This window comes from Heterodontus francisci, chromosome 9 (genome assembly GCF_036365525.1).
Source record: "Heterodontus francisci isolate sHetFra1 chromosome 9, sHetFra1.hap1, whole genome shotgun sequence".
In the NCBI taxonomy this organism is placed as follows: Eukaryota; Metazoa; Chordata; class Chondrichthyes; order Heterodontiformes; family Heterodontidae; genus Heterodontus; species Heterodontus francisci.
Genome location: NC_090379.1, coordinates 117,565,304 through 117,592,973, shown reverse-complemented (window position 1 = coordinate 117,592,973; position 27,670 = coordinate 117,565,304). Strand labels below are relative to the sequence as shown.

At 44.7% G+C, this 27,670-nt stretch overlaps 1 protein-coding gene across 13 annotated transcripts in view; it reads right to left on the bottom strand.

The window, feature by feature from the left end:
• Positions 1-27,670, bottom strand: part of LOC137374015 (coiled-coil domain-containing protein 9-like) — a 386,016-nt gene that overhangs the window by 147,892 nt on the left and 210,454 nt on the right. For all 13 annotated transcript variants that reach the window (XM_068039776.1, XM_068039773.1, XM_068039777.1 and 10 more), the window contains one exon: positions 3,405-3,589. In XM_068039776.1, the coding sequence (XP_067895877.1) occupies positions 3,405-3,589 (185 nt within the window). The remainder of the gene's footprint in view (positions 1-3,404; positions 3,590-27,670) is intronic.

Below are 27,670 nucleotides of genomic sequence, written 5' to 3'. Positions count from 1 at the left end.
GCGAAATAGAGTGACAGTGAGTCTTCATTTTCACTGCCTCTTCCTCCATTGCTCTTTTAAATGAAAAAGGGAAAAGGGTTGAGTTGTGTAAGGGGAGAGGAGGAATTAAAAAGTGCTGATTACACCATCTGCAACTTTTAAGTCAGAAGAGATTGTGGGTGAGGGAGAAATGGATATGAAAAGGAGGATTAGGTATGTGGATATCCTCATCTTCCAGCTGCAGCCCCATTGATGGCCATAGCTTCAGCGATGGCCCTTCCCATAATGGTCATCACTGTCTCCTCTATGGAGGTCAAAAATGCAGGGGCAAAACTCTCCAGTGGTTAGAGTCATACCTAGCATAAAGGAAGGTGGTTGTGGTTGTTGGAGGTCAATCATCTCAGTCCCAGGACATTACTGCAGGACTTCCTCAGGGTAGTGTCCTAAGCCCAACCATCTTCAGCTGCTTCATCAATGACTTGCCCTCCATAAGGTCAGAAGTGGAGATGTTCACTGATAATTGTATCATATTCAGTACCATTCGCTTAGTTATTGAAGCAGTCCATGTGCAGCATCACCTAGACAACATTCAGGCTTGAGCTGATAACAGGCAAGTGGCATTCATGCCACACAAGTGCCAGGCAATGACGATCTCCAACAAGAGAGAATCTAACCATCTCCCCTTGATGATCAATGGCATTACCCCACTATCAACATCCTGGGGGTTACCATTGACCAGAAACTGAACTGGAACAGCCACATAAATACTGTGGCTACAAGAGCAGGTCAGGGGCTACAAATTCTGCATCAAGAAACCAATCTCTCGCCTCCCCAAAGCCTGTCCACCATCTACAAGGCACAAGTCAGGAGTGTGATGGAATACTCTCCACTTGCCTGGATGAGCGAGGCTCCAACAACACTCAAGAAGCTCGACACCATCCAGGACAAAGCAACACACTAGATCAGCACCCCATCCACCACATTCAACATTCACTCCCTCCACCACCGACGTACAGTGGCAGCAGTGTGTACCATCTACAATATGCACTGCAGCAACTCACCAAGGCTCCTTTGACAGCACCTTACAAACCCACGACTTTTACCACCTAGAAGGACAAGGGCACGTGGGAACACCACCATCTGCAAGTTCCCCTCCAAGCCACACACCACCCTGACTTGGAAATATATCACCGTTCCTTTGCTGTCACCGGGTCAAAATCCTGGAACTCCCTTGTACCTACACCAGATGGACAGCAGTTCAAGAAGGCAGCTCACCATCACCTTCTCAATGACAATTAGGGATGGGCCACAAATACTGGCCTTGCCAGTGATGCCCACATCCCATGAAAAGAATAAAAATCTTTCCCATTCCAGTCACTTCCTTCTGCCTCCAGTTGTATACCATCTTCTCCTGTGAGAGAGAGGGAAGTGCAACAGGGAGTGTTGTGCAATCTGTTTGGATGACGTAATTGTCAAGGTTGAATAGTTGCCAGGATGTGCAAATTGAGAGATGTGGGTATAAGGCTTGCAACAATGCAAATTGTGTGATTGTGAGGTAAAGCATATGAATGTTAAGGTTGTGTCTGGATTGACAGAGATTCCTGGTAGGTGAGTGATCAGGGTGCGTTGGATTGAGCAGTGGCTGAGGTTATGGTGCAGTTGGCATGATATGACATTTGAAGATGCATATTAATGACTTGGGTGAGGGAACTAAATGTAACATTTCCAAGTTTGCAGACGACACAAAGCTGGGGGGAATGTGAGCTGTGAGGAGCATGCAAAGAGGCTCTAATGGGATTTGGACAAGTTGGGTGAGTGGGCAAATGCATGGCAGATGCAGTATAATGTGGATAAATGTGAGGTTATCCACTTTGGTTGTAAAAACAGAAAGGCAGATTATCTGAACGGTGATAGATTAGGAAAGAGGGAAGTGCCAACGAAACCTGGGTGTCCTTGTACACTAGTCGCTGAAAGCAAGCATTCAGGTGCAGCAAGCAATTAGGGAGGCAAATGGTATGTTGGCCTTCATTGCAAGAGAATTTGAGTACAGGAGCAAGGATGTCTTACTGCAGTTATGTGAAACCAATCTGGAGTATTGTGTGCAGTTTTGGTCTTCTTATCTGAGGAAGGGTGTTCTTGCCTTGGAGGGAGTGCAAGAAAGATTTACTAGGCTGATTCCTGGGATGGCAGGATTGACGTATGAGGAGAGATTGGATCGACTAGGCCCATATTCACTAGAGTTTAGAAGAATGAGAGAGGATCTCATCGAAACCTATAAAATTCTAACAGGATTAGACAGGCTTGATTCAGGGAGGATGTTCCCAGTGGTTGGGGAGTCCAGAAGGGGTCACAGTCTCAGGATATGGGGTATGCCATTTAGAACCAAGATGAGGAGAAATTTCTTCACTCAGAGGGTGGTGAACCTGTGGAATTCTCTACCGCAGAAGGCAGTGGAGGCCAAGTCATTAAATATATTCAAGAAGGAGATAGATATACTTCTTAATGCCAAAGGGATCAACGGATATGGGGAGAAAGCGAGAACAGGGTACTGAATTAGATGATCAGCCATGATGTTTTTTGAATGGCGCAGCAGGCCCAAAGGGCCGAATGGCCTACTCCTGCTCCTATTTTCTATGTTTCTATTCTTTGACCTTAGCCACTCGTGTGAGATCACCAAATTCTTCCAGCACTGCATCCAAGTTCTTGCGGCATCCTCTCCTGACATTGGCCTCTGCGACTATCTGTTTCCACTTCCTTCTCATAATGCGTGTGGAGGTCCACCCGCAAGATTGCCCACCCCCCTCCCCTCCCAAGGATACAGGACGTCTTTCTTCCTTTCCACTTCCATCAAAATCTCCAATGCTGCATCCGAAAACCTGGATGCCTGTTCTCTCACATGGTCAGCGATTCTTCACTGTTTCCCGATTCAGTTTTACTTGTAGAACAACTACCAGCACCTGCTTCAGCTACAATGCAACTCCCCTTTAAAAGGTGAAGGCTAGTTTTAAGTATTGCAGACTTGCTGTAAGCACGATATTGGGCCCCTGCTGGTGCGCACAGCCATGAACAAAACGGGGAACGTTGGCTGCATGCAGCAATTATGACAATGAGCAGGCAATACAAAGGTGACGTGCTATCTGCATTCAAATCAACAGGCGCAGGTTAATTGAGCGCCTCGATCATCACACCCGTTTTCAGGGGCTAACCAATTTATCCCCACAGTCTTTTCATACAGGTCCAATCATGCTACAATTTTGTTCATTGAATTTAGGGTTGATAAGAGTCAAATTTATAGCTTGAAACAATTAGTAGTAACACGTGAGGACAAAAAATTTATTTTATCAGAGCTGTTTTAGCTGTAATTGTTTGAGAAGTACAAAATGGCAAACATCTTGAATATTTTATGTAATAAGGAATAAACCTACATGTCCTCAGTTTTGTTTGCATCCCACGCTCTTTTCCACTCTCCTTTGGAGTTTTTGTGACGTGCTAGCCTCTCCTGATCTATCTGCTCCCGTTCTTTCTTCCAGCGGACATACTCTGCTCTCTCCCACCCTGTCATCAACAAAGTCATGTCCACAGTGCCTTTCTGAGCTGGCAGCCCACCTTCCTGAAGCAAATAACAAAAGTTACAGTATTAACCTTTGAAAGGCCAACATTTTTCTACCAGAAAAAGTAGTACAGTCCCCACCACTTGCACTGTCAATGCTTATCACAGGCAGCCATCTATATCGGGCAAATGACACTAACCACTTGCTGGTACCATATGAGTCAATCATAAATGCGCTGCTTATAACCGATTAGGTGCACCAGCTATTCTGGACGTTGTCTGTTTAAAAGGGGTGTTCTGAAGGGCCAGATTCATTTTCTGTTCAAAAAACAGAGAAGATGCTGGACTATGATTGCTTCAATGGGTTCATCATCATAACCACGAAAATAGAATTTTAATCCAATCAGCTGTTTGTTTCCTTCTCTGTTCCTGTCCCCTCTTGGTGTCTCTAAAAGTCAATTTACTGGATTGGGAATCAAGATCGGTTCAGCCTGTGATGGACAGATTAGAAGATGTCACTAAATCACCAAAACACAGCAAGTGATATACACCATGGTCCTGTTCATTAGCGAGGAGAATTCGTAAAAATGGTGGAGACTGTTCTTGGCAATACAGTACCTTTGACCAACCCATTATGATTTGACCATGCAACACTTGTAGTGAGACAATCATGTTAACACCAATGCACAGACTATAAATGATGCAAACTGTACAGTCACATTGCAAACAGAAATGATTAAAACATTTTGGGATTCTGTACATGTCACGGAACCGTATTTATTTTCTCCTCGGATCAAAAAAGTGTGCCTTTAAGACTCTGTTAAAAACAGTGTACCTTTAAGACAGGGACAGAAGCTTTTAGATTTCTGAGGCACAGTGTGCCAGCTGCATTTTACTACCTAGGCAACAGCAGGAGAGAGGCCACATGGTATAATGTTTCCACTTAACTGTGTAAAAAACAGCTGAAACCAGTTTTGAGAGACTCTCTGGCGAAGCATGCTACTGAAGAGAAGAGCTGTCTATTTTTCTCAGCAAAAATTCGACAAGGAGCTACAGGCCAAGTTAATTGCCTAAGGAGGAAATAACCCTTTGAAGAGACCGTTTGTATTACTGAAGTAAAGTTTCGACTGAGAGACTGTCGGTTTTAAAATTCAAGTTGACCTATTGCTGTGCTCATCGTTGAAAGAACTGTTTGTTGCTTGCTGCAGCCGAAGTGTTTTGAATGCCCATCAAGAACAGACTATTTCATCGAATCCATGTGCAGACTTCAAGTAGCATTTGATTATTTTCACATTAGAATACCTCATCCATAGGAACGTAACCCACATGAACTTTTCATTTATTCTCAAGAAACAGCTAATTTTTAAAACTTTTTTTTTAAAAAAGAAAGCGGTTAACCGTGATTTTTGAGTGTGTATGTGTGTATGGGGGAATTAGGTTAATATAAGAAGTTATAAGGTCTTTAGACATAGGTTTTATCTTAATAGAGTTTAAGATTTAGTTTTTGAAAAATAAATAGTTAATTTGCCGTTGTCTAAAGATACCTGGTTTGGTCTGTTTTATTCTGGGGTTACTAGAGTGTTTCATTTGGCTGTTTTGCGGTTGGGTGGGAAAACTTTAATAATATGCTGTGGCATGTGGAGTGATGGGACTGAACTGATGGTGCATTGCTCCCTCCTCGGTTGTAACAGTACATTTCTCCCGCTGTTAAATGAAAGAAACAAAATTAATGTCTGAAAATTTAAAAGAAGGTTCAGTGAAAGATTTAAATTCGGCAATGATAACTCCTTTGCAGTGGTTCAGTTGGTGAAGGCAGTGTGCAACTGAGTCACAAACAACAGAAAGATCCCTGATTCAATCTTCAGATTGTATTGAGTCAACTGATCTCCACTACAGTAACAGTGGCACAATAATTGGCCTATAGAATTACAACAGTGACCATACTTGAAAAGTAAATTGGTTGTAAAAGGGGCTTGTGATCAATCACTATCCACTGATCCTTGCTAAAAAAAACTAGAGCACATGTGTGTGCGTGTCTGTGTGTGAGAGAGAGAGATAGTGTGTCTGTGTATGAGAGTGACGAGTGTGTCTTGTGTATGAGTGTGAGCAAGAATGTGAGGACGCACAGATAAAGAGAATAGTGTCAGGCTCAGCCTTAGCTGTGAAGCCCTGTGTTCAAATAACCTGCAGTCAGTCACTGTCCAAACTGACTTTTGGATAATTTGGCTAGAATAGATAAAGTCATTCAGGATATAATTTATTCAAGTTTAAACTTGAGTAAAGTAAAATTGAAAAGAAAGTACTGTCTCAGTTTTACAAAGAGTAATAATAAAGCTTCTAAGCAGTTTTTACTTTTGTAAGTGATGCATCGTTTTCTTATCCTGTAACTGTACTTGAATATATAACATACAAGACAAAATGCGTGCCTCAACAAATTACATTACTTGCAGCACACTTATTCTGCATAGCCTCAAAATATAGATATTTTACCTCATCAGGCATTTAAGGGAGGATCAAAACTCAATTAAAGCAAAAGGATTTTATGATTTCTGTGTCATACCTATTTGATTGACAGCTGAGTTTAAGACAGTAAAATGTCCTTTATCAGTCAAATTGCTCTTCAAAATGGTTTATCTGTCTGAAGCCATTAGAGACATATAGATAGGCCACCCAGAGAAGCCACAGTGAGCAACAAATCATCATGCAATGCTAATATTCCAGGGCCTTGTGCTTACACTGCACTTTACTGCAGCACATGAAATGGTGTAATTCCTCTGTCTTCTGAGACAGAGCTCAGCCAGTGACTACAATAAATATGCAGTGTGTCACAGCTTCTGTTCACTGATCGATCTACTACTTAATAAATTTGTATGGCAGTTTCTAGCCTAACGGGTCCAAGTGTCTCCTTCCAAAGTCTAGGAAGATAGAGGGGGCACATGATATAACAATAAGTTCATTTGGACAGAGCTCATATTTTTGAGTGGTCTGAAACACTAAACCTGAGAAAAATATCTAAAGTAAAATCACAAATATCTAAGTGTTTCACATACAGTGAATTACTTCGAAATACAATGAATTCTTAAACCAGGAAATGTGGCAAGCATTTTGTACTCAGTAAGAACTCACAAGTAACACATTAGATAAAAGATCTGTTAACTGTTTTTATGGAAATGTAGATTGAGGAAGAATGTTGACTAGAACATCATGAGAACTCATTGATTTTCTTCAAATAATGCTGTAGAATCTTTAAGGTTCTCTGTTCTTTTGGGCCTCCTTATCTCGAGAGACAATGGATACGTGCCTGGAGCTGGTCAGTGGTTTGTGAAGCAGCGCCTGGAGTGGCTATAAAGGCCAATTCTGGAGTGACAGGCTCTTCCACAGGTGCTGCAGAGAAATTTGTTTGTCAGGGCTGTTGCACAGTTGGCTCTCCCCTTGTGCCGGTCTTTTTTCCTGCCAACTACTAAGTCTCTTCGACTCGCCACAATTTAGCCCTGTCTTTATGGCTGCCCGCCAGCTCTGGCGAATGCTGGCAACTGACTCCCACGACTTGTGATCAATGTCACACGATTTCATGTCGCGTTTGCAGACATCTTTATAGCGGAGACATGGACGGCCGGTGGGTCTGATACCAGTGGCGAGCTCGCTGTACAATGTGTCTTTGGGGATCCTGCCATCTTCCATGCGGCTCACATGGCCAAGCCATCTCAAGCGCCGCTGACTCAGTAGTGTGTATAAGCTGGGGGCGTTGGCCGCTTCAAGGACTTCTGTGTTGGAGATATAGTCCTGCCACCTGATGCCAAGTATTCTCCGGAGGCAGCGAAGATGGAATGAATTGAGACATCGCTCTTGGCTGGCATACGCTGTCCAGGCCTCGCTGCCATAGAGCAAGGTACTGAGGACACAGGCCTGATACACTCAGACTTTTGTGTTCCGTGTCAGTGCGCCATTTTCCCACACTCTCTTGGCCAGTCTGGACATAGCAGTGGAAGCCTTACCCATGCGCTTGTTGATTTCTGCATCTAGAGACAGGTTACTGGTGATAGTTGAGCCTAGGTAGGTGAACTCTTGAACCACTTCCAGAGCGTGGTCGCCAATATTGATGGATGGAGCATTTCTGACGTCCTGCCCCATGATGTTCGTTTTCTTGAGGCTGATGGTTAGGCCAAATTCATTGCAGGCAGCCGCAAACCTGTCGATGAGACTCTGCAGGCACTCTTCAGTGTGAGATGTTAAAGCAGCATCGTCAGCAAAGAGGAGCTCTCTGATGAGGACTTTCCGTACTTTGGACTTCGCTCTTAGACGGGCAAGGTTGAACAACTTGCCCCCTGATCTTGTGTGGAGGAAAATTCCTTCTTCAGAGGATTTGAACGCATGTGAAAGCAGCAGGGAGAAGAAAATCCCAAAAAGTGTGGGTGCGAGAACACAGCCCTGTTTCACACCACTCAGGATAGGAAAGGGCTCTGATGAGGAGCCACCATGTTGAATTGTGCCTTTCATATTGTCATGGAATGAGGTGATGATACTTAGTAGCTTTGGTGGACATCCAATCTTTTCTAGTAGTCTGAAGAGACCACGTCTGCTCACGAGGTCAAAGGCTTTGGTGAGATCAATGAAAGCAATGTAGAGGGGCATCTGTTGTTCACGGCATTTCTCCTGTATCTGACGAAGGGAGAACAGCATGTCAATGGTCGATCTCTCTGCACGAAAGCCACACTGTGCCTCAGGGTAGACGCGCTCGGCCAGCTTCTGGAGCCTGTTCAGAGCGACTCGAGCAAAGACTTTCCCCACTATACTGAGCAGGGAGATTCCACGGTAGTTGTTGCAGTCACCGCGGTCACCTTTGTTTTTATAGAGGGTGATGATATTGGCATCGCGCATGTCCTGGGGTACTGCTCCCTCGTCCCAGCACAGGCATAGCAGTTCATGTAGTGCTGAGAGTATAGCAGGCTTGGCACTCTTGATTATTTCAGGGGTAATGCTGTCCTTCCCAGGGGCTTTTCCGCTGGCTAGAGAATCAATGGCATCACTGAGTTCCGATTTGGTTGGCTGTATGTCCAGCTGATCCATGACTGGTAGAGGCTGGGCTGCATTGAGGGCAGTCTCAGTGACAGCATTCTCCCTGGAGTACAGTTCTAGGTAGTGCTCAACCCAGCGGTCCATTTGTTTGCGTTGGTCAGTGATTATGTCCCCCGATTTAGATTTGAGGGGGGCGATCTTCTTGATGGTTGGCCCAAGAGCTCTCTTAATGCCATCATACATTCCTCTGATGTTTCCGGTGTCTGAGGCCAGTTGAATATGACTGCATAGGTGTTGCCAGTAGTCGTTTGCGCAACGCCTAGCTGTTCTTTGTGCAGTACTTCTGGCTGCTTTAAGTGCTGCGGATGTTAAATCGCTGGGGGCTTTCTTGTAGTTCAACAGTGCAATGCGCTTAGCGGCTATGATAGGTTCCAGCTCTTCATTATGAGATTGAAACCAGTCTGCATTTCTCTTCGCACTTTTGCCGTAGGTGGTCAAAGCTGACTCATAGATGGCGTCTCTGATGTGGGCCCACTTGGTCTCAGCATCCCCTATGGGAGTGTTTTGAAGGGCTGTTACAAGTGAATTTAGAAATTTTTGTAACAGCTGTGGGTGAGAAATTCTGCTCGTGTTGATGCGCGGGTGGCCCTTCTGCTTGGAATGATGCAACTTCTTTGGTCTGAGTCTAACCTTGCTGCACACCAGGGAGTGGTCGGTGTCGCAGTCCGCACTGTGGAAGCTGCGTGTGATTTGAACACTGTTTAAGGCGGCTCGCCTTGTGACAATGAGGTCTAGCTGGTGCCAACGACGCGATCTTGGGTGCCATGAAACCTGGTGACAGGGTTTAGTGTGAAAGAACGAGTTGGTGATGCAGAGGTTATGATAGGTACACAACTCAAGCAGTCTCTGCCCGTTCTCATTCATCCTTCCAACGCCATAGCGCCCAAGGCAGGAGGGCCATGAGTCATGGTCGGCCCCAACCCTGGCATTAAAGTCCTCCAGCAGGAATAGGTGTTCGGTGTTGGGGATGCTGCTAATGATGTTATGGAGTTGTTCATAGAACTGGTCTTTAGCTTCAGGTGGGGAGCAGAGTGTTGGAGCATAGATGCTGAGTCGGTGTACTGGACCAGAGGTGGTGAGCAGTCGGATGGACAGTATGCGTTCCGAGCCATTTGAGGGAGGCTCTATCATGCTGAGCAAGGAGTTTCTGATGGCGAAGCCCACTCCATGCTGTCTTGGTTCTTCAGGATCCCTGCCCTGCCAGAAGAAGGTGTAGTCTTGCTCTGCTAGAGAGCCACTCGCAGGGAGGCGAGTCTCCTGAAGTGCTGCAATGTCCACATTGAGTCTACTGAGCTCGTTGTTAATGATGGCGGTCTTCCGAGAATCGTTGATTTGTGTAAGGTCTTCCGACAGGCCAGGACACATAGTTCTGACGTTCCAGCTTGCAAAGCGAAGGGCTGGTACCTTCTTTCCTTTTTTCATGTTGTTTGGTGCGGTGTATCAGTCCACCTTTCGGGCAATGACCCTGAGCTCCAAGCACCCATTGAAGCAGGCAGACTGTGGCGGGACAGAACCTTATTGACCGGGGGCTGCCCGGTTTGAGGCGGGCGGTAGCTGTCCAGTGAGGTGCAATGACCTCTCCCACCGACAAAGGCAACCCATGGCGCCCAGTTTCTACGCCAATTTATCTGGACTTATAACCCGTAACTGCTGCCTTCCGTGTTGTGTCAGTCGCTGTGAGGCAACTATGGAGTGACCTCTCCATGGCGCATGCCTGGGCAAATTTATGGAGGTTGAGAGTTGCCCAGTCGTCAAAACCCCCCTCTCGGCCTTTCTGGTGGGGTCCAAAGGAGTGCAGGACACGACGTTTGGCACCAGTATGGCTGCAGGAACTGCCGGAAACATGCCAAAGGTGACACATGACCACCTACGGGGTTCCGCTCCGGATTATCTGTTAGGGTTTACTCCCTTAGCCTTGGTCTCTCCCGAGACGCCCACAAGGCAGTGGGGTTGTTGGGGCCCCTACACAGGTGTAGGATGGTGCTGGTGGGAGGAGGGGATGCAAGGGGGAGGGGTAGAGGGAGGGGGTGGGAGGGGGAGCAGGCTGTAGGGGGGTGGGGGGGTGCAGGGGAAGGGGGTGCGGGGTGAAGATGGTGCGGGGGGGGGCGGGGGCGGGCTGGGACGGGGTTGTGAGCTGAGAGGGTGGAGCAGGGAAGGGGACGGGGGGGGGGGGTGGAAGGGGGGTAAAGGGGGGGTGGAAGCTGGTGCAGTTAATAAGCCATTTCCTCAGTGCCCACCATCAACGTCCGGAAAGCTCATCCACGTCCTTCGGGAGGTGAAGCATCTTTTGGCAGACTTCGAGGTGATTACATTTGCTAAGGGTTTTTTTTTTTGCAGTGGTTTAAATAAAGGCATGCAGCATTGCCGACAGTGCGCTGCAGATGCTCTCCGAGCCATCTCCCGCGGGCGCTTTGAAGTTGCGGCCGGGGGGGCCGTTCGTGGATTTGAGGTTCATGCAGATGATAATGCAGCACTCTCAATGCTGCACTGGGGGGCCAGTCTGGTTTTTAAGTACTGAATTTCTGAAGGTCTTAAACCAATAACCTTCTACCTACTTAGGTACTGTCAGCTGTATGCATACTGGTGGGGGCAGAGAGCCAAGTACAATCAGATACCCCAAATCTCTTTCAGAGGCTTCAGATTCCATTCTCAAATGTGACTTAGTGAAGGGAGGGGTCTCAAACTTCCCGTGCTGTCAGACCTGGGAATGTGTGGATTATATATGTTAATAAATGACTCTAGTTTCTGTACATGGATTATAATTTTATATTTAATTCCTAAAATTCAGCCATTCAAGCCAACCTGTCACCTCTGATGTTGCAACTATTGACAGTACCAGCTTCTCTGAATCATTGTTAATAGAACAACTAGTATACAAGGCAGTATCTAACCTTAATGGTCTCGATGGACCAAATGGCCACCTTCTGTGCCATAAATGACTCTATGACTCTACAACTAGCATGAATAAGTGTGAAGTTATCCACTTTCGTTGAAAAAACAGAAAAAGTATTTCTTAAATGGTGAGAGGTTGGGAAGTGTTGACCTTCAAAGGGACCTGTGTGTCCTTGTTCATGAGTCACTAAAAGCTAGCATGCAGGTGTAGCAAGCAATTGGGAAGGCAAATGGTATGTTGGCCTTCATCACAAGGGTTTTGAGTACAGGAGTAGAGAAGTCTTACTGCAATTGTATAGAGCCTTGGTGAAACCATACCTGGAGTATTGTGTATAGTTTTGGTCTCCTCATTTAAGGAAGAATGTACTTGCCATTGAGGGAGTGCAACGGAGATTCACCAGACTAATCCTTGGGATGGCAGGACTGTCTTATGAGAAGAGACTGAGGAAACTGGGCTTGTATTCTCTAGAGTTTCGAAGAATGAGAGGTGATCTCATTGAAACTTACAAAATTCTTACAGGGCCTGACAGGATGGATGTAGATAGGATGCTTCCCCTGGCGGTGAGTCTAGAACCAAGGACATAGTCTCAGAATAAGGGGTAGTCCATTTAAGACAGAAATAAGGAGGAATTTCTTCACTCAGAGGGTGGTGAAGCTTTGGATTTCTCTACCTAAGAGGGCGGTGGAAGCTCAATCATTGAGCATGCTCAAGATAGAAATCAGTAGATATCTGGATAATAATGACATCAAGAGAGATGGGGATAGCACAGGAAAGTGGCGTTGAGGTAGATGATCAGCCATGATCTAAATGAAATGCGTAGCAGGCTCGATGGGATAAATGGCCTACTTCTGCTCCTATGTTCCTATGTTCTATATTGAAAATATGGGCGTGAGAATTAGACAGTATTTAAAATCCAGTACTTTTGAATTTGTTTGGACAAAAGTACATAACAGCAGCAATATCTTTTTGAAGTCTGATCCTAGTTGCCCTAAGGGCATTAAAAGTCAACTACACACTGGAGTCACATGTATGTCAGGCTGAGTAGTGATATCAGGTTTCCTTCCCTAACTCTCACTTGTGAACCAGCTTGGCTTCTGAGACAAGCTGGCAGCTTTCACATCACACAATGTCCCAAATTTAATGAATTAAATTTCACAACTTGTCGTGAAGGAATTTGAGATCTCAATCTCTCGGTTGCTAGTCCACTACCACATTAGGCTGCCATAACTGGCTAGAGGACAAAATCAAGAGCCACCATTACTATACAGTGTGTGAAAGTGAATGAACAAAAGTCCACTGAATGGGGGAAGCAGACAAGATTCTCTCAATTGGCTAAACTATGAAAGGAGCTTTGTTTGAAAAGGAGTCCGATGGGTCACTGTTTAAAAGCATGGATAGATAATGGACAGGATGTGATTTCATTGCTGCCAGGTGCCAAGCTCAAACACACGATTGAGTGGACAGGGTAATACCATTCACACCTTATTTACCTGCACATTAGAACTGGTTAATATCTCAGTTGCCTGTCACCAAATTGAGCTTGCTTATTAAAAGTTAAGACAGACACAATTGAGGAACCACCCCATGATTCCCCAATTCCCTGCAGTTTACTGCCTCAACAGGAAACAAACAGGGATTGTGCGCAAGGTCAACCTACAAAGAAACACCCCGACACTCTACTGAAAGCTATGGAAAATAATAGGATTCTTGACTGTTTTCAGTTTTGAGACTATGTATATCTTGCATAATAAGTATTGCACGACCTGCTTTATGCTGATATTTCTGCTGCTGTGTAATTATCATTCTTATAAATACATCTATTAATTTTATCATTACACAATGATCTGACATGATGCTATTTGTCCCTTTCTGAATAGACAGAAGAATAGCATGGGCATCCGATGTGGCTGCTGTTGCAATATGCCATGGATAGGGAGTAATTATTTGTTCTGTGGCATACTTACACTTACCGCACTCACAAGGGCATTCGTTTTGGTTCTTAAGAGACTAGGTACAAAATACATACAATTGTTGTTTCGCAACAAACAAGCAGTCTGGAATCCCTCCAGTTCTTTTCAGTAACTTTAAACTGAATCTGAGTGGTTGACCTCAACATTTTCAGAACATTCATTATGATATTAAGTCAGAATATTACAGCATAGAAACAAATCATCTGGCCTGCTCCATGTTTCTCCACGTTACTAGTCTAATTCCACTTTCCATACTGTTTAATATTCCTCTTTCTCAACCTAAAAAAGGCTTGCATTTATATAGCGCTTTTCATGACCAAGAGTGCTACCAACTGAGACACAGCTGACACTAGATTAAGATAAACCTAGATGAAGGCCTACAATAAGTTTCGCCAAAGAAGCATGGCCAAGAAAATATGTAACTGGAATTCAGAATTTTTCTCCGACAAATCTATTCTATTTAGCTAAATTCTGTGCTGATACCTTTTTCTTCTCACTTTACGATACACTTCTGTCATTTTATTTTAGACATTTTTGTAACCATACTTGAGTGTCAGCTGTGGCTCAGTTGGCAACACTTTTGCCAAGGTTCCGGGTTCAAGTCTCGCTCCAGGGCTTGAGCATAAAAATCAAGGCTGACACTTCAGTGCAGTACTGAGTTGGAGGTGAGACAATGCTCCACCTGCTTGCTCGGGTGGATGTAGAAGATTCCATGGCACTATTTCGAAGGGGAGCATGGGAGTTATCGCCAGTGTCCTGGCTAATATTTATCCCTCAATCAACACAAAATCAGATATCACATTGTTGTTTGTGGGAGTTTGCTGTGTGCATTCTGGCTGCCGCATTTCCTGCATTATAACAGTGACTACACTGCAAAATGTACTTCATTGGCTGTAAAGCACTTTGAGATATCAGGTGGACATGAAAGGTGCTATATAAATGCAAGTCAGTCTTTCTTTGTTTAATTGCTTGTCAAGACTCATGAATTTTTCATTTAGGCAGCTATACTCAACACAGTAAACAAGAAATCTCCATTTAACAATAGCTTCTGGACCCCAAATACAACTCATGGTGTAATGCAGGCAGCACACCAACTTCATGCTGCCAGCTTATTACAATTGCTGCATGTAGCCAATGCTCCCCATGCTGTTCACTGGCTGCACACATCAGCAGAGGGACCATATCATGAGTGCCTAACAGTACTTAAAACTAGCATGCACCTCTTAAAAGAGAGCATTACAACTAGAATAGGTGCTGGGAGTTGTTCTACAAGTGAATCTGACCTAGGAAAGAGTGAAGAATGGTTGACCATGGTGGATAGAGGGCACCCAGGTTTTGCAGACCAGAGGTGCAGAGTTACACTGCACAGAAGAGGGATGTCCTGAGCACTTTCTCACAGGCATTGACAAGAGATAGTCATGGAGGTAAATGCCAAGAATTTAGATCCAAGAGCATGGATGCACGCAGGACAAGTTTAATGATCTCACATGAGTGGTCAAGGTCAGTGAATACATCTTCATAGGTCATATCTTGCCAACTGTACCACTAGCCTCAGTCATTGCGCAATTCACCACACCACAATCACTCACCTACCAACAATCTCTATCAATCAGGATTCATACCTAACATTCATATGCTTCCCCTCATCCTCATACACTTAGCACTGTTGCAAGCCACAAACTCACATCTCATAGCTTGCACACCCTGGCAGCTATTCACCATGGCAGCCACATCACCCAAACAGATTGCACAGCATTCACTGACGCACTTCCCTCTCTCTTGCAGGAGAAGGTGGCGCACAAACAGAGGCAGCAGGAAATATCTGGAGGGAGAGAGGCTACCTCCATATTCTAACCCTCACAAAGGAGACAGTGTTGGCCATTGTGGGAAGGGCCATTGCTGAGGCCGTGGGCACCAGCGGGGCTGAAGCCACTGAAGATGAGGTTATCGGTATACTTGATCCTCCTTTTGGTGTAAGCATACACTTCCTATTTTCTCCTCTCTCCTCACCACAACCATACACTTGTTCATTCTTTCCTTCAGACACCCAGGAACTACAACTTGCCCAGACAATGCAGTAAATGCAAGAAGACAGTGAAGATGAAGACATACCATCTATCATGCTAGGCCCCCACCTGCCAAGAGTGAGGCACATCAATTTTTTCATGAACATTGATTTTTTAACTGTTGTTGGAGCAAGGAAATGACTTGTTAAACAGATCAGCCGTGGCTGGAAAAGAAATTTACATACCAACAGATATCGAAGGTGAGGAATCACACTCCAGGGCCAAGACTGGTTAGACCAGCTGGTCACATGACTATCTGGCTGTTCCAGGGTTTTCTTTTGAACTGGCCACAGAGAGTTTGAAGGCAGAGTGTCTGTTTGCTCCTGGACTGAGAAGATCTCTCTCCTGTTTGCTCCCATCTCTTTCTCACAAACCTCTAAATCCACTGAAGACACATGAACCCCAAGAGAGAAAAGTCTCCTGCAGCGAACAAGGTTTAAGAAGAATACTGGGCCCCAACGAAAAGCAAGATCTACCTACAATCAAGGACTCTGCAGTGAGCTTGAAGAACCAGAACAACAACTCTTCAGATATTGCCTCAAATTTTTCCACTTTATTTTTCTTCTGCTCTTTTCTGTCTCTATTTTCACGTGTATATTGCGTATGCATGCTAGTGTGGGCGTGTCGTGTATCTGTAAGCATCAACCAAATCAGAGTTTAAGTTTAATAAATTTAAACTTTTCTTCTTTAAACCTAAGAAAGCCTGTTTGTGCTCATTTCTTTGCCTTATAATTGGAAAGCGGTGAACAAGGATTCACCATGGGCAAGATAAAACACGGTGTGTTTAAAATTAAACCCTGTTATGGTAAGACCAGGTGAAGCCTGAAAGGGAACCCTGGACCTCTTTCTTACCTGGTCGAACACCATCGCTCGATTTCACAGTTGCAGCCATCAGCTTAAATACTGACAATCTGCCTAATATAGAAGACAGCATGGAGGCAGGACCTGCATATGGAGAGACACCAGGCACAGTGTGCTGCAGCCAGGGCAGCAGAAACAATAGCGTAGGTGCCAGCTTGCCAGAGGGAGAGGTCACAGACTACTTCTGCTGCAGAGGACTCAGATAATGACTTTGGTGGGCCAGGCTTCAGAAGGCAGATGGGTGTACATCTTGCTTATACCCAAAACTCGTAGAATTACAGCAACAGTCAGAAGGCCAGGTGAGGAGGGGGTCTGAGGCTCCCCTTTCGCACCTTCTCTGGTTTCACCACAACATCATTCATCCTTTTTTCTCACTGGCTGAACTTACCACCTCAGTGAGTGCTTGTTCCTGTTTCTCTATAATTGCCAAAAAACCAATCAGACAGGTTTTCTTGAATTTAAACAAGAAATATATAAGTTTATTATCCTTAACACTCTAAACTGGTTAAAAATCACGAAAGTACGCTACGCATCCATGCGCACATCCTCACAAGAGTCACACACACACACAAATAGATTACAGAGGGAAAAGCAGAGTTGGGTGGTTGGAGTAGAGTCTGGAATAAATGGAAGTTAAATACTGAATCTCAGTACCAGAGTCCTTAGTTGAAATTGTAGTCCTGAAGTCCTCGCTGGGCCATGTGCACAGTTGCAAGTTTGCTTCTCAAGCTCCAGAAGCAGAAGAGGAGCCTTCATCCTTGTCCTCTATTTACTGGCTGTGCTGGCCTGTAGGTTTGAGGCTTTAGCAGTTGCAGCCGAGGCTTCTCTGGATCTTTACTGGAGGGAGGGGGGGGGGGGGAGAGAGAGAGAGAGAGAGAGAGAGAGAACGAGAACTGCCTCCTTGATGGCTTTAAGTTACTGTCCTTCTTCTGAGTGACAAAGCTTAGTCTCTCCAGAGCTGCACAGCGGTCACATGACATTCTCAAACCTCTGTTTTAATGAGGTCGTTCTGGAATGTTCTCTGAGATTCAAGGCTCTCCCCTCTTTCAAAGTCAATGGGTGTCGATGGCTCCTGATGACCATGTTGTTAAAACCATTTCAGGTAATCTAATCAGAGATCTCCCCACTGTTCTAGTTAGGTTGAGTCAGTATTTTTGTCTCCGGTCCACACAGTTGATGATTCATATGTAAACTGCAGTGGCCATCTTGGCTGCCAGCTTTTCTTTCTAAAAGTTATTTGTAACAATTTCCAGGCAAGGTCTCAACCGATGAAATTAATATTTCCCATTTGGTATGCAGGGTTTTTTTTTTGACAAGACATAAACCAGGAACTAAACAGTAAGTAATTGATGATCTCTTTAAATAATGCTTGTTTGGGGGTTGGGGGGGGGGGGTGGCAGACGGAGGGGTCATTCATCTTAGCACAGCTTAATATCATGTTCAGCTGTGTGAAGTTAAGAGAGGGCATAGGCTGCAACATGCAGCTCCAAAATCAGCGCTGCATGTTGTAACAGAAACATAGAAAGAAAGATTTACAGCACAGAAGGAGGTCATAGGCATGGCTGCATGTCCTCATCCCCCATAGATGAGACAGTGCTGGTCATCACTGAACCAGCCATGACTAAGGTGTTGGCCAGCAGCAGAACTGAAACCATCGAAGATGACAGTGTGCTTATACCCAATCTTCCTTCTCACATTCCACTTCCCCCTTATCCCACAATCTCTTCTGAGTTACAAGCTACAGATGTAAGCATACACCTCTTAGCTTCCCCCTTCCCCTCACCACAAGCCTAACCTTGTGCCTTTCTCGTTTCAAGAACTGCAACCTGGTCGGTGCAGGAAGCGAAAGAGAAGGAAGATTCCGATGATGAAGAAAGACCGTCACTCGATTGCACATTCACAGATACCAATTCAGATACTGAGAATACTCGAACTTTAAAGGGTAGCTTACAAGTTGGGATATGTACATAGTGAGACATCGGGCATGAAACCTATAAAATTCTAACAGGACTTGACAGGGTAGATGTAGAAAGGATGGTCCTGATGGTGGGGGAGTCCAGAACCAGGGGTTATAGTCTAAGGATATAGGGTACACCTTTCAGGACTGAGATTGGGAGAAATTTCTTCACCCAGAGAGTGGTGAGCCTGTGGAATTCACTACCACAGAAAGCAGTCGAGGCCAAAACACTATGTTTTCAAGAAGGAATTAGATACAGCTCTTGGGGTGAAAGGGATCAAAGGAAATGGGGGGAAATCGGGAACAGGTTACTGAATTGGATGATCAGCCATGATCATAATCAATGGCGGAACAGGCTCAAAGGGCCGAATGGCCTACTCCTGATCCTATTTTCTATGGTTCTATGAGGGGCCTGCAGTGAGGGCAGGAAGAAGGGTAATGCAGGTGCCAGCTTGCCGGAGGGCGAGGGTACAGACTCAGATTAAGAATTTCAATGTGGTGGTGTACAGAAAAAGACTGATGAACATGCACAACAAAATGCTTGGTACATTAGCAGGTCTGCCAGAAAGTCTGCAGTCACTGTCAAGCTGTATGGAGGAGTCCAGCACCAACCTTGCTCAGAGCTTGAAGCTCATCCTTTCCAGTGGTGGCCAACTCCATTAGCATACTTGTGGACCCATGATGTAGTGTCTGATGGCCATTGGACCAACTTTCATTGCAGTACAATCAGCAGCCACCCAGTGAATGAGTGTCATGGTGGAAGCTCTCAAGAAACTCGACAACCATCCAGGACAAAGCAGCCCACTTGATCAGCACTTCCTCCACCTCCTCCACCAAGGGTGCATCGTGACTGCAGTGTGCGCCACCTACAAGATGCACTGCAGTAACTCACCAAGCCTCCTTCAACAGCACCTTCCAAACCTGTGACCTCTACCACCGATAAGAACAAGGGCAGCAGGGCACGGGAACATCACCACCTGCATGTTTGCCTCCAAGTCACACACCAACCTGACTTGGAACTATATCGCCAAGCCTTCACTCTTGCTGGGTCAATATCCTGGAACTCCATCCCTAGCAGCACTGTGAGTGCAGCTGCACCAGTCCAAGAAGACAGCTCACCACCACCTTCTCAAGAGCTGTTAGGGATGGGCAATCAATACTAACCATGCCAGCGATGCCCACGTCCCATGAATGAATTAAAAAAAAGATGATGGTACAGCAGACTGGAATACCTGGTGACCGGAGCGGCGGCTGGCAGACCTGGGAGGAGGCTGATCCGGAGCGGGACTGGAAAAGGAGAGCACGGAGCTCGAGGCCCTTACTAACCTGGCGGCCGGAGCAGCGGCAGGCAGACCTGGGAGGAGGCTGATCCGGAGCGGCGGCTGGCTCTCTCACTCTGTCTGTGTCAGTGCGTGTTGAGGTTCAAAAGAGAGGGAAAAGAAACTTACAGTGACATCACAGGAAATCTGCAAGGTGATTGGTTGGGTAAGTAACAGCGTTAGTGCATTTAAATAGCTTAATAAGGGGAAATCTTTTTTTTGAAAAAGCCTCAAAACCTACCGTATAAGTGATAAGGTGAGTACTACTAAAGTGTATTTTTTTTAAATTAGCATAATTTATTAAGAACTTTAGATTGTAATGGGTAGTGTTTGGAGTAGAACAAGGCCCCTACTATAATTACTATTTTTATAGGGAGTAACTAATTAATTTAAAGGTAAGTCATGGCAGGAGAGCTCAGCCCCTTGAGAGCTCCTCCTGCGCAATGTGGGAAATCAAGGACGCTTTCAGTGTCCCTGACGACCATGTGTGCAGGAAGTGTATCCATCTGCAGTTACTGGCTACCCGCATTACGGAGCTGGGTGGATTCACTGTGGAGCATCCGCGATGCTGACGACATCGTGGATACCACGTTTAGCTAGGTGGTCACACTGCAGGTAATGGCTGCACAGGCAGAAAAAGGATGGGTGACCAGCAGGAGTAGTAGTAGGCGCAGGCAGGTAGTGCAGGAGTCCCCTGGGAGGCCATCCCCCTCTCAAACAGATATACCACTTTGGATACTGTTGGGGCGGATGGCCTCCCAGGGGAAAGCAGCAACAGCCAAGTTTGTGGCACCACGGATGTCTCTGCTGCACAGCTGGGGAGGAAAAAGACTGGGAGAGCCATAGTGATAGGAGATTCAATTTTAAGGGGAACAGACAGGCATTTCTGTGGCCACAAACGAGACTCCAGGATGGTATGTTGCCTCCCTGGTGGTGCTAGGGCCAAGGATGTCTCGGAGCGGCTGCAGGATATTCTGAAGGGAGAGGGTGAACAGCCAGTGGTCGTGGTACATGTCAGTACCAACGACATAGATAGAAAAAGGGATGAGGTTCTGCAAGATGAATTAAAGGAGTTAGGAGCTAAATCAAAAAGAAGGACCTCAAAGTTAGTAATCGCAGGAATACTTCCTGTGCCACGTTGCAGAACCAACTAGAGAACAGACCATCCTAGACTGGGTATTGTGTAATCAGAAAGGATGAGTTAACAATCTTGTTGTGCAGGGTCACTTGGGGAAGAGCAACCATAACATGATCGAATTCTTCATTAAGATGGAGAGTGAGAGGGTTGATTCCGAGAATTAAAGGGTCGGCACAACATCGTGGGCCGAAGGGCCTGTACTGTGCTGTACTGTTCTATGTTCAATAGGGTCCTGAATCTAAATAAAGGAAACTATGAAGGTATGAGGCGCAAGTTCGCTATGATAGATTGGGGAACATTACATAAAGGGTTGACAGTGGATAGGCAATGGCTAGCATTTAAAGAGCGCGTGGATGAATTACAACAATTGTTCATTCCTGTCTGGCGCAAAAATAAAACAGGAAGGGTGGCTCAACCGGGGTTTACAAAAGAAATTAGGGATAGTATTAGATTCAAGGAGGAGAAATATAAAATGGCCAGAACAAGCAGCAACCTGAGGATTGGGAGCAGTTTAGAATTCAGCAAAGGAGGGCAAAGGGATTGATTAAGGGGAAAATACAGTATGACAGTAAGCTTGCAGAGAACATAAAAACTGACTGTAAAAGCTTCCATAGATATGTGAAGAGAAAAAGATTAGTGAAGACAAATGTGGGTCCCTTACAATCAGAAACAGGGGAATTTATAATGAGGAACAAAGAAATGGCTGGCCAATTAAATACATACTTTGGTTCTGTCTTCACAAAGGAGAACACAAATTACCTCCCAGAATGTTGGGGAACATAGGGTCCAGTGAGAAGGAGGAACTGTATGAAATCAGTATTAGTAGGGAAATAGTGTTAGGGAAATTGATGGGATTGAAGGCCGATAAATCCCCAGGGCCTGATAATCTACACCCCAGAGTACTTAAGGAAGTGGCCCTAGAAATAGTAGATGCATTTCTGGTCATTTTACAAAATTCCATAGACTCTGGGACAGTTCCAACGGATTGGAGGGTAGCTAATGTAACCCCACTATTTAAAAAAGGAGGTAGAGAGAAAACAGGGAATTATAGACCGGTTAGCCTGACATCAGTAGTGGGGAAAATGCTAGAGTCCATTATAAAAGATGTAATAGCAGAGCACTTGGAAAACAATGACAGGATCCGACAAAGGCAACTGGAATTTTTTGAGAATATAACTAATAGAATAGATAAAGGAGAACTAGTGGATGTGGTGTATTTGGACTTTCAGAAGGCTTTCGATAAGGTCCCACATAAGAGATTAGCATGCAAAATTATGGCACAAGGGATTGGGGGTAAGGTCCTGACATGGTTAGAGAACTGATTGGCAGACAGAAAACAAAGAGTAGGAATAAACGGGTCTTTTTCCGAATGGCAGGTAGTGACTAGTGGGGTACCGTAGGGATCAGTGCTAGGACCCCAGCTATTCACAATATATATTGATGATATAGATGAGGGAATTAAATGTAATATATCCAAGTTTGCAGATGACACAAAGCTGGGTGGGAGTGTGAGCTGTGAGGAGGATGCAGAGAAGCTCCAGTGTGATTTGGACAGGTTGAGTGAGTGGGCAAATACATGGCAAATGCAGTATAATGTGGACAAATGTGAGGTTATCCACTTCGGTGGCAAAAACAGAAAGGCAGATTATCTGAACGGCGATAGATTGGGAAAGGAGGAGGTGCAGTGAGACCTGGGTGTCCTTGTGCACCAGTCGCTGAAAGTAAGCAGGCAGGTACAGCAGGCACTTAAAAAGGCAAATGGTATGTTGGCCTTCATAGCGAGAGGAGTCGAATACAGGAGCAAAGATGTCTTGCTGCAATTATACAAAAGGTCTTGGTGAGACCACGTCTGCAGTATTGTGTGCAGTTTTGGTCTCCTTATCTGAGGAAGGATGTTCTTGCTATGGAGGGAGTGCAGTGAAGGCTCACCAGACTTATTCCTGGGATGGCAGGACTGACTTATGAAGAGAGATTGGGTCGATTAGGCTTGTATTCGCTAGAGTTTAGAAGAATGAGAGGGGATCTCATAGAAATCGACAAAATTCTAACAGGACTGGACAGACTAGATGCAGGAAGGATGTTCCCGATGGCGGGGGAGTCCAGGACCAGGGATCACAGTCTCGGGATAAGGGGTAAGCCATTTAGGACTGAGATGAGGAGGGATTTCTTCACCCAGACAGTGGTAAACTTGTGGAATTCTCTACCACATAAAACAGTTGAAGCCAAATCATTAAATATATTCAAGGAAGAGTTAGATAAAGTTCTTAGGGCTAAAGGGATCAAGGGATACAGGGAGAAAGCTGGAACAGGGTACTGAGTTTGGATGATCAGCCATGATCGTATTGAATGGCGCTGCAGGCTCAAAGGGCCGAATGGCCTACTCCTGCTCCTGTTTTTCAATGTTTGTAAAGGTACCATGACTGCTGCCAGGATACAGGGCATTGATCTGCAGGATGCACTGAGCATAGTCACATACCAGCTGGACATTGAGGGAGTGGCGCCCTTTTCGGTTGTGGCACATCTCTGTATTTACGTGTGGTGCCCACAAAGTGGTGTGTGTGCAGTCAATGGCACCCTGCACCATGGGGAAGCCTGCTACCCAGCGAAGGCACCCGCTTCTCTCTTTGCATGCAGAGTCTCAGTGACGTCCCACAGGCAACAGTGGACACGAATTGTGAGATGTTGAATATATTGCCATCTCCAGCCTGGAAGGAGCCTGTGGCAAAAGACATATGGCCACAGTCACCTTCACAGCCACTGGTACTGCCATCCTCACCCTGCTCTGAGGCTTAGCTGTGCCTGCAACAGGTGGCAGATTTCAGTGAGCACCTCCTTAATGAAATGGAGAGTCCTGGCTTAGGTTGAGGTAGGAGAAAAGCTCCCTGAAGACCCTGGATGGATATGGCCTCCAGCTTAAATCTCTTCTCCCCCCTCCTTCCTCTTCAAGTAACATGTCTTCCTCTGTCACCTGTGCTCATTCTACCCATCATGCTGCAGGCCAAAAGGGATACTACTGCACCCATGACTACAAGTGCTCCAATCAGAATCCTTGAAGTCAGAAGTCTCAGCCTTCACCATACGCCACACCACCCCCTATCATTATCACCAACTTTAAACAGCAGTACAAAGGCATGGGATACTTTCCTTTAATAGCCAAGGCATAGAATATCAGAGTGGTGGTTGTGGTGGTGGGTGGGGGGGATGGTTATGCTAGAAATGTATAAAACAGTAGTTCGACCACAGCTAGAGTACTGTACACAGTTCTGGTTGTCACATTAAAGGATGGATGTGATTGCACTAGAGACGGTACAGAGGAGCCAGGAATGGAGAATGGAGAATTTTATCTAAGAAGAAAGATCTGATTGGTTGGTATTACTTTACTTGGAACATTTTGCTGAAGGGAGATTTAATTGAGGTGTATAAAATTATGAGGGGCCTACATAGAGTGGATAAGGACCCATTTCCCTTAGCAGAGAAATCTACAGCCAGGAAGCATATTTTGAAGTTGTTACGAACAGGTGGTAAACAGTGTGAGTAAGTTCCACTCCTCACTTCCCTACGGACCACAATCGTGTTTTATTAAAAATGGTGTTAGTCCCCGTGATTTAGGGTCAAATTATCAGACAAACAACAGGTTGTCTCGTAGGTTTAAAAACATTAAATTTATTTAAACAGCAAAAAACGCAAATTCTGCAACCTTCACCCACTCATGCATTCACACCCACATGCATACGCAAGAATAGATATATAGAGAGAGAAAGGGTAGGATGCAATTTAAGTTCAAAGGGAGCTAAGAGTTCATGTTTCACAGTAAACCTGTTGCATCTTCTCTGGTGGAAAAGTCTTTTCAAAGGTGCAGGCCTGAATGTTTGTAGTCATGAACGTGCTGAGGTGTTGAAGATTTCTGATGGTGAAAACTTCAGAATGGAACAATGGTCACTTTCAGTTCTCTACTGCAGCAAGTTGAAGTGTAGAATTAGCAGGAGGGCTTCTTTTTTTTGTGCTGGTCCGATCTCTCAGTCTTTGGCTGGACTGGCTTTGGTTGTTTTTTTTCTTTAACTCCCCTTTCTCTCTAGAGGGCTACCTTTGAAGGTAAAACTCCAATACCTTTGATTTTCTGTTAGGTGACACATGGCCACTCCCCTGGTGTGACCATGCAATAGACAAGGATATGGAAACCATGGCTATCTGCTGGTGTCTGAATGGAGACTATTCTGTTATAATGGTGCTACTCCACACCTATTCATTTTGTTTTGGTCTGTAAGTCAGTTTGTCTCCAGAACCCTTTGTTAGTTTGTTCATGTAGATAGCAGCCATCAATATACAACAGTGCTCCTTTCAATTTCAATGGGTTCTCCCCACAGCTATTCAGATGCTGTTAATGAGTTTCACCTTTGCAGACAGGTTTGTTGATTTCTAGTACAGAAGGGGTCAAGTGACTGCTACTCCTTTTTGATTGTGCTACAAGTGTCCATGTTCTTCTAGTTTAGTTTAACAGTTGGCTTTTTATTTTCATAATTCCTCCAATTCATTGTTCATTTCATCACGGCTCCTTCCATGCATGACAAAGTAATTGTTCAAAACTCTGAGGGCGGTGGGGGCATAGAACTCACTGCCTGAAACAATGGTAGAGATTTCCAAGACTAATCAATAGGAACACAAATACTACCCAATATTAAATTGAGTTAGTTGATTTCTCATAATTTTATTTATTATGTTACATAACACATTAGCAGGCTGAAAACAGGACTCCTAGTGGCGACAGTCTTGTTATAAATGAGGATACTTTTCGGTTTGCAAGTGCGTCTGAGATAAAACTGCAGTGTTTACATGTTAATGTATAAACCAGTTTTTCTGCACTAGCAGGTTTACTGTTTAAGATAAGAATCTCTGTTTCATAAAGATATAGTTCACAGGTGAAATGAGTTCCTAGATATTCTGCACTGGTCCCGCAAAGCATCTGAACATTGTTACGACCTAGGAGGGAGGAGTGCACTGTTAATTCAGTCCCACTTCTCCACGGGTCACAGCATATCAATAATTTTTTCCATTTACCGAAAACAGCCAATTAGATACTCTATTTGTCCCCAGAATAAAGCACACCAACCAGGTTTCTTTAATCAACAACAAAATTAACTATTAATTATAAAACCAAGTCTTAACCAATAATGAAGTAAATCGATATACGAATTGAGATATTAAAACTCCTTATTTCCCTAGCCCTCGTGCACACACGCACACATTTAAAAAAATGGTTAACCAGGGAAAAAAAAGGATTTTGGTTTATAGCTGTTTCACAGGAATGAAAATAATAATAAAACCACTTAGTCTGTCATGATCTGGAAGGAAGCTTTTTGGTTTTGCGAGGTGTCCCAAAGTCAAATAGTTGGATGCCACACGTTGTCTTTCCAGGCGAGGTTGATGAACAATCTGTGATGGGTCGGCATTCAAGGAAACTCAACTGCAGCAGGCTTCACATAGGTCTTCCATCAGGGGTGCAGCAACTGGTCTTCTTAGGTCTTACAGCAGCAGTATAGCAGTAGAAGGTTTCTTCAAATTTCAGCATTTCTTAAAACACAGAAGGTAACAGGAACCACATTTGATGCAGGGATTCGTCAGATAGGAGGCAATAGGAATCTGCCACATTTGAAATACAGTGTTTCTTCTCAAGAGATGCAGGATTCTTTCACAGAGAGGTAATACTTTTCTGGTTCTTCTTCTGATCTCCAGGCAGGTCAGAATCAAATTTCAGAATGCCTGCTTGTTGTCCGAACTCTCTGGCTTTTAAAAGTTCAAAACTGAAACTGAAACTTCCAGAAAAAAAAATCACATGCTCAGTCATAAAGTCTTTTTTGTCACTCAAAGAATAGCTCTGAGGTCAAACCCCTTGCTGGTTTCCTTGAAATTACCTGCTTTCCTGTCCTTTTACAAGTTCAGCTTTTATTGAACTTCCTTTCAAAACATCCATAAAGTTCAACAATTTGCAGGTGTCTCGATGTCCACTGAAAATCCTTTGTCAGTTTATAAAAACATAGAATCTTGAGTTTTAATTTTAAAAAAAGTCCTTGTAACAGCATTTGTAAGATACTATCCTCACGTTCATTTTAGCTGCATCAATTGCTGCTTCTGGACAGAGAAACTTCAAGCTGAATGGGGGCAGGGGGTCGTTGCTACGATCTAAGAGTAAAGACTTCCATTATAGGGAGAGTATTTCTTTTGGCAGAATCATTTGCCCATCATGTGTCCCAGCATTAGTACTACATTAACCCAAAACCAGATAGATAAAGAATAGAAAGAGAAAGGAGACAAAGAGAAATTGAGGAGACAAAGAGAAATTGAGGGAACAAATGCAAAAACGGAGGGACAGCACATAGTGCTACATCAGGGAATTTTAAGCATTATGCTTACACCTATGGTTTCCCATTTGCGAAGCTCCTGACATTTTCTGTATTAGAAATGAAAAACAAATTTTGCTCAGGTGTTTCGCCACAAAAAGCGAGGAGAAAAAAAGACAGACAAATAAATATGGCCAGATCCAATGGGCAAAACTTTTTTATTTGATGAAGATGTGCCAATCAGAAACTCTAGATTATTTTTCTCTAGATTCCTACAGAATGCTTATGCCCGAAATTTAACATTGAGGCAGTGGCCCCTCCCAACCGCTGGAAAGCCGGCCCACCAGCCCTGGAAGTCACGCTGCTATTTTGCGTGGCCCAGGCTCTTAATTGAGCTTCCTCTGAGGCAGGAATGCCCACCTCCTAGAGCTGCCGGCCAATCAGATGACTGACAGCTGTTCAGTCCCAGCAGTGCCATCGGGAGCTGTGGCCGCGGCTGGGACAGTACCCAGCAACAAAAGGAACG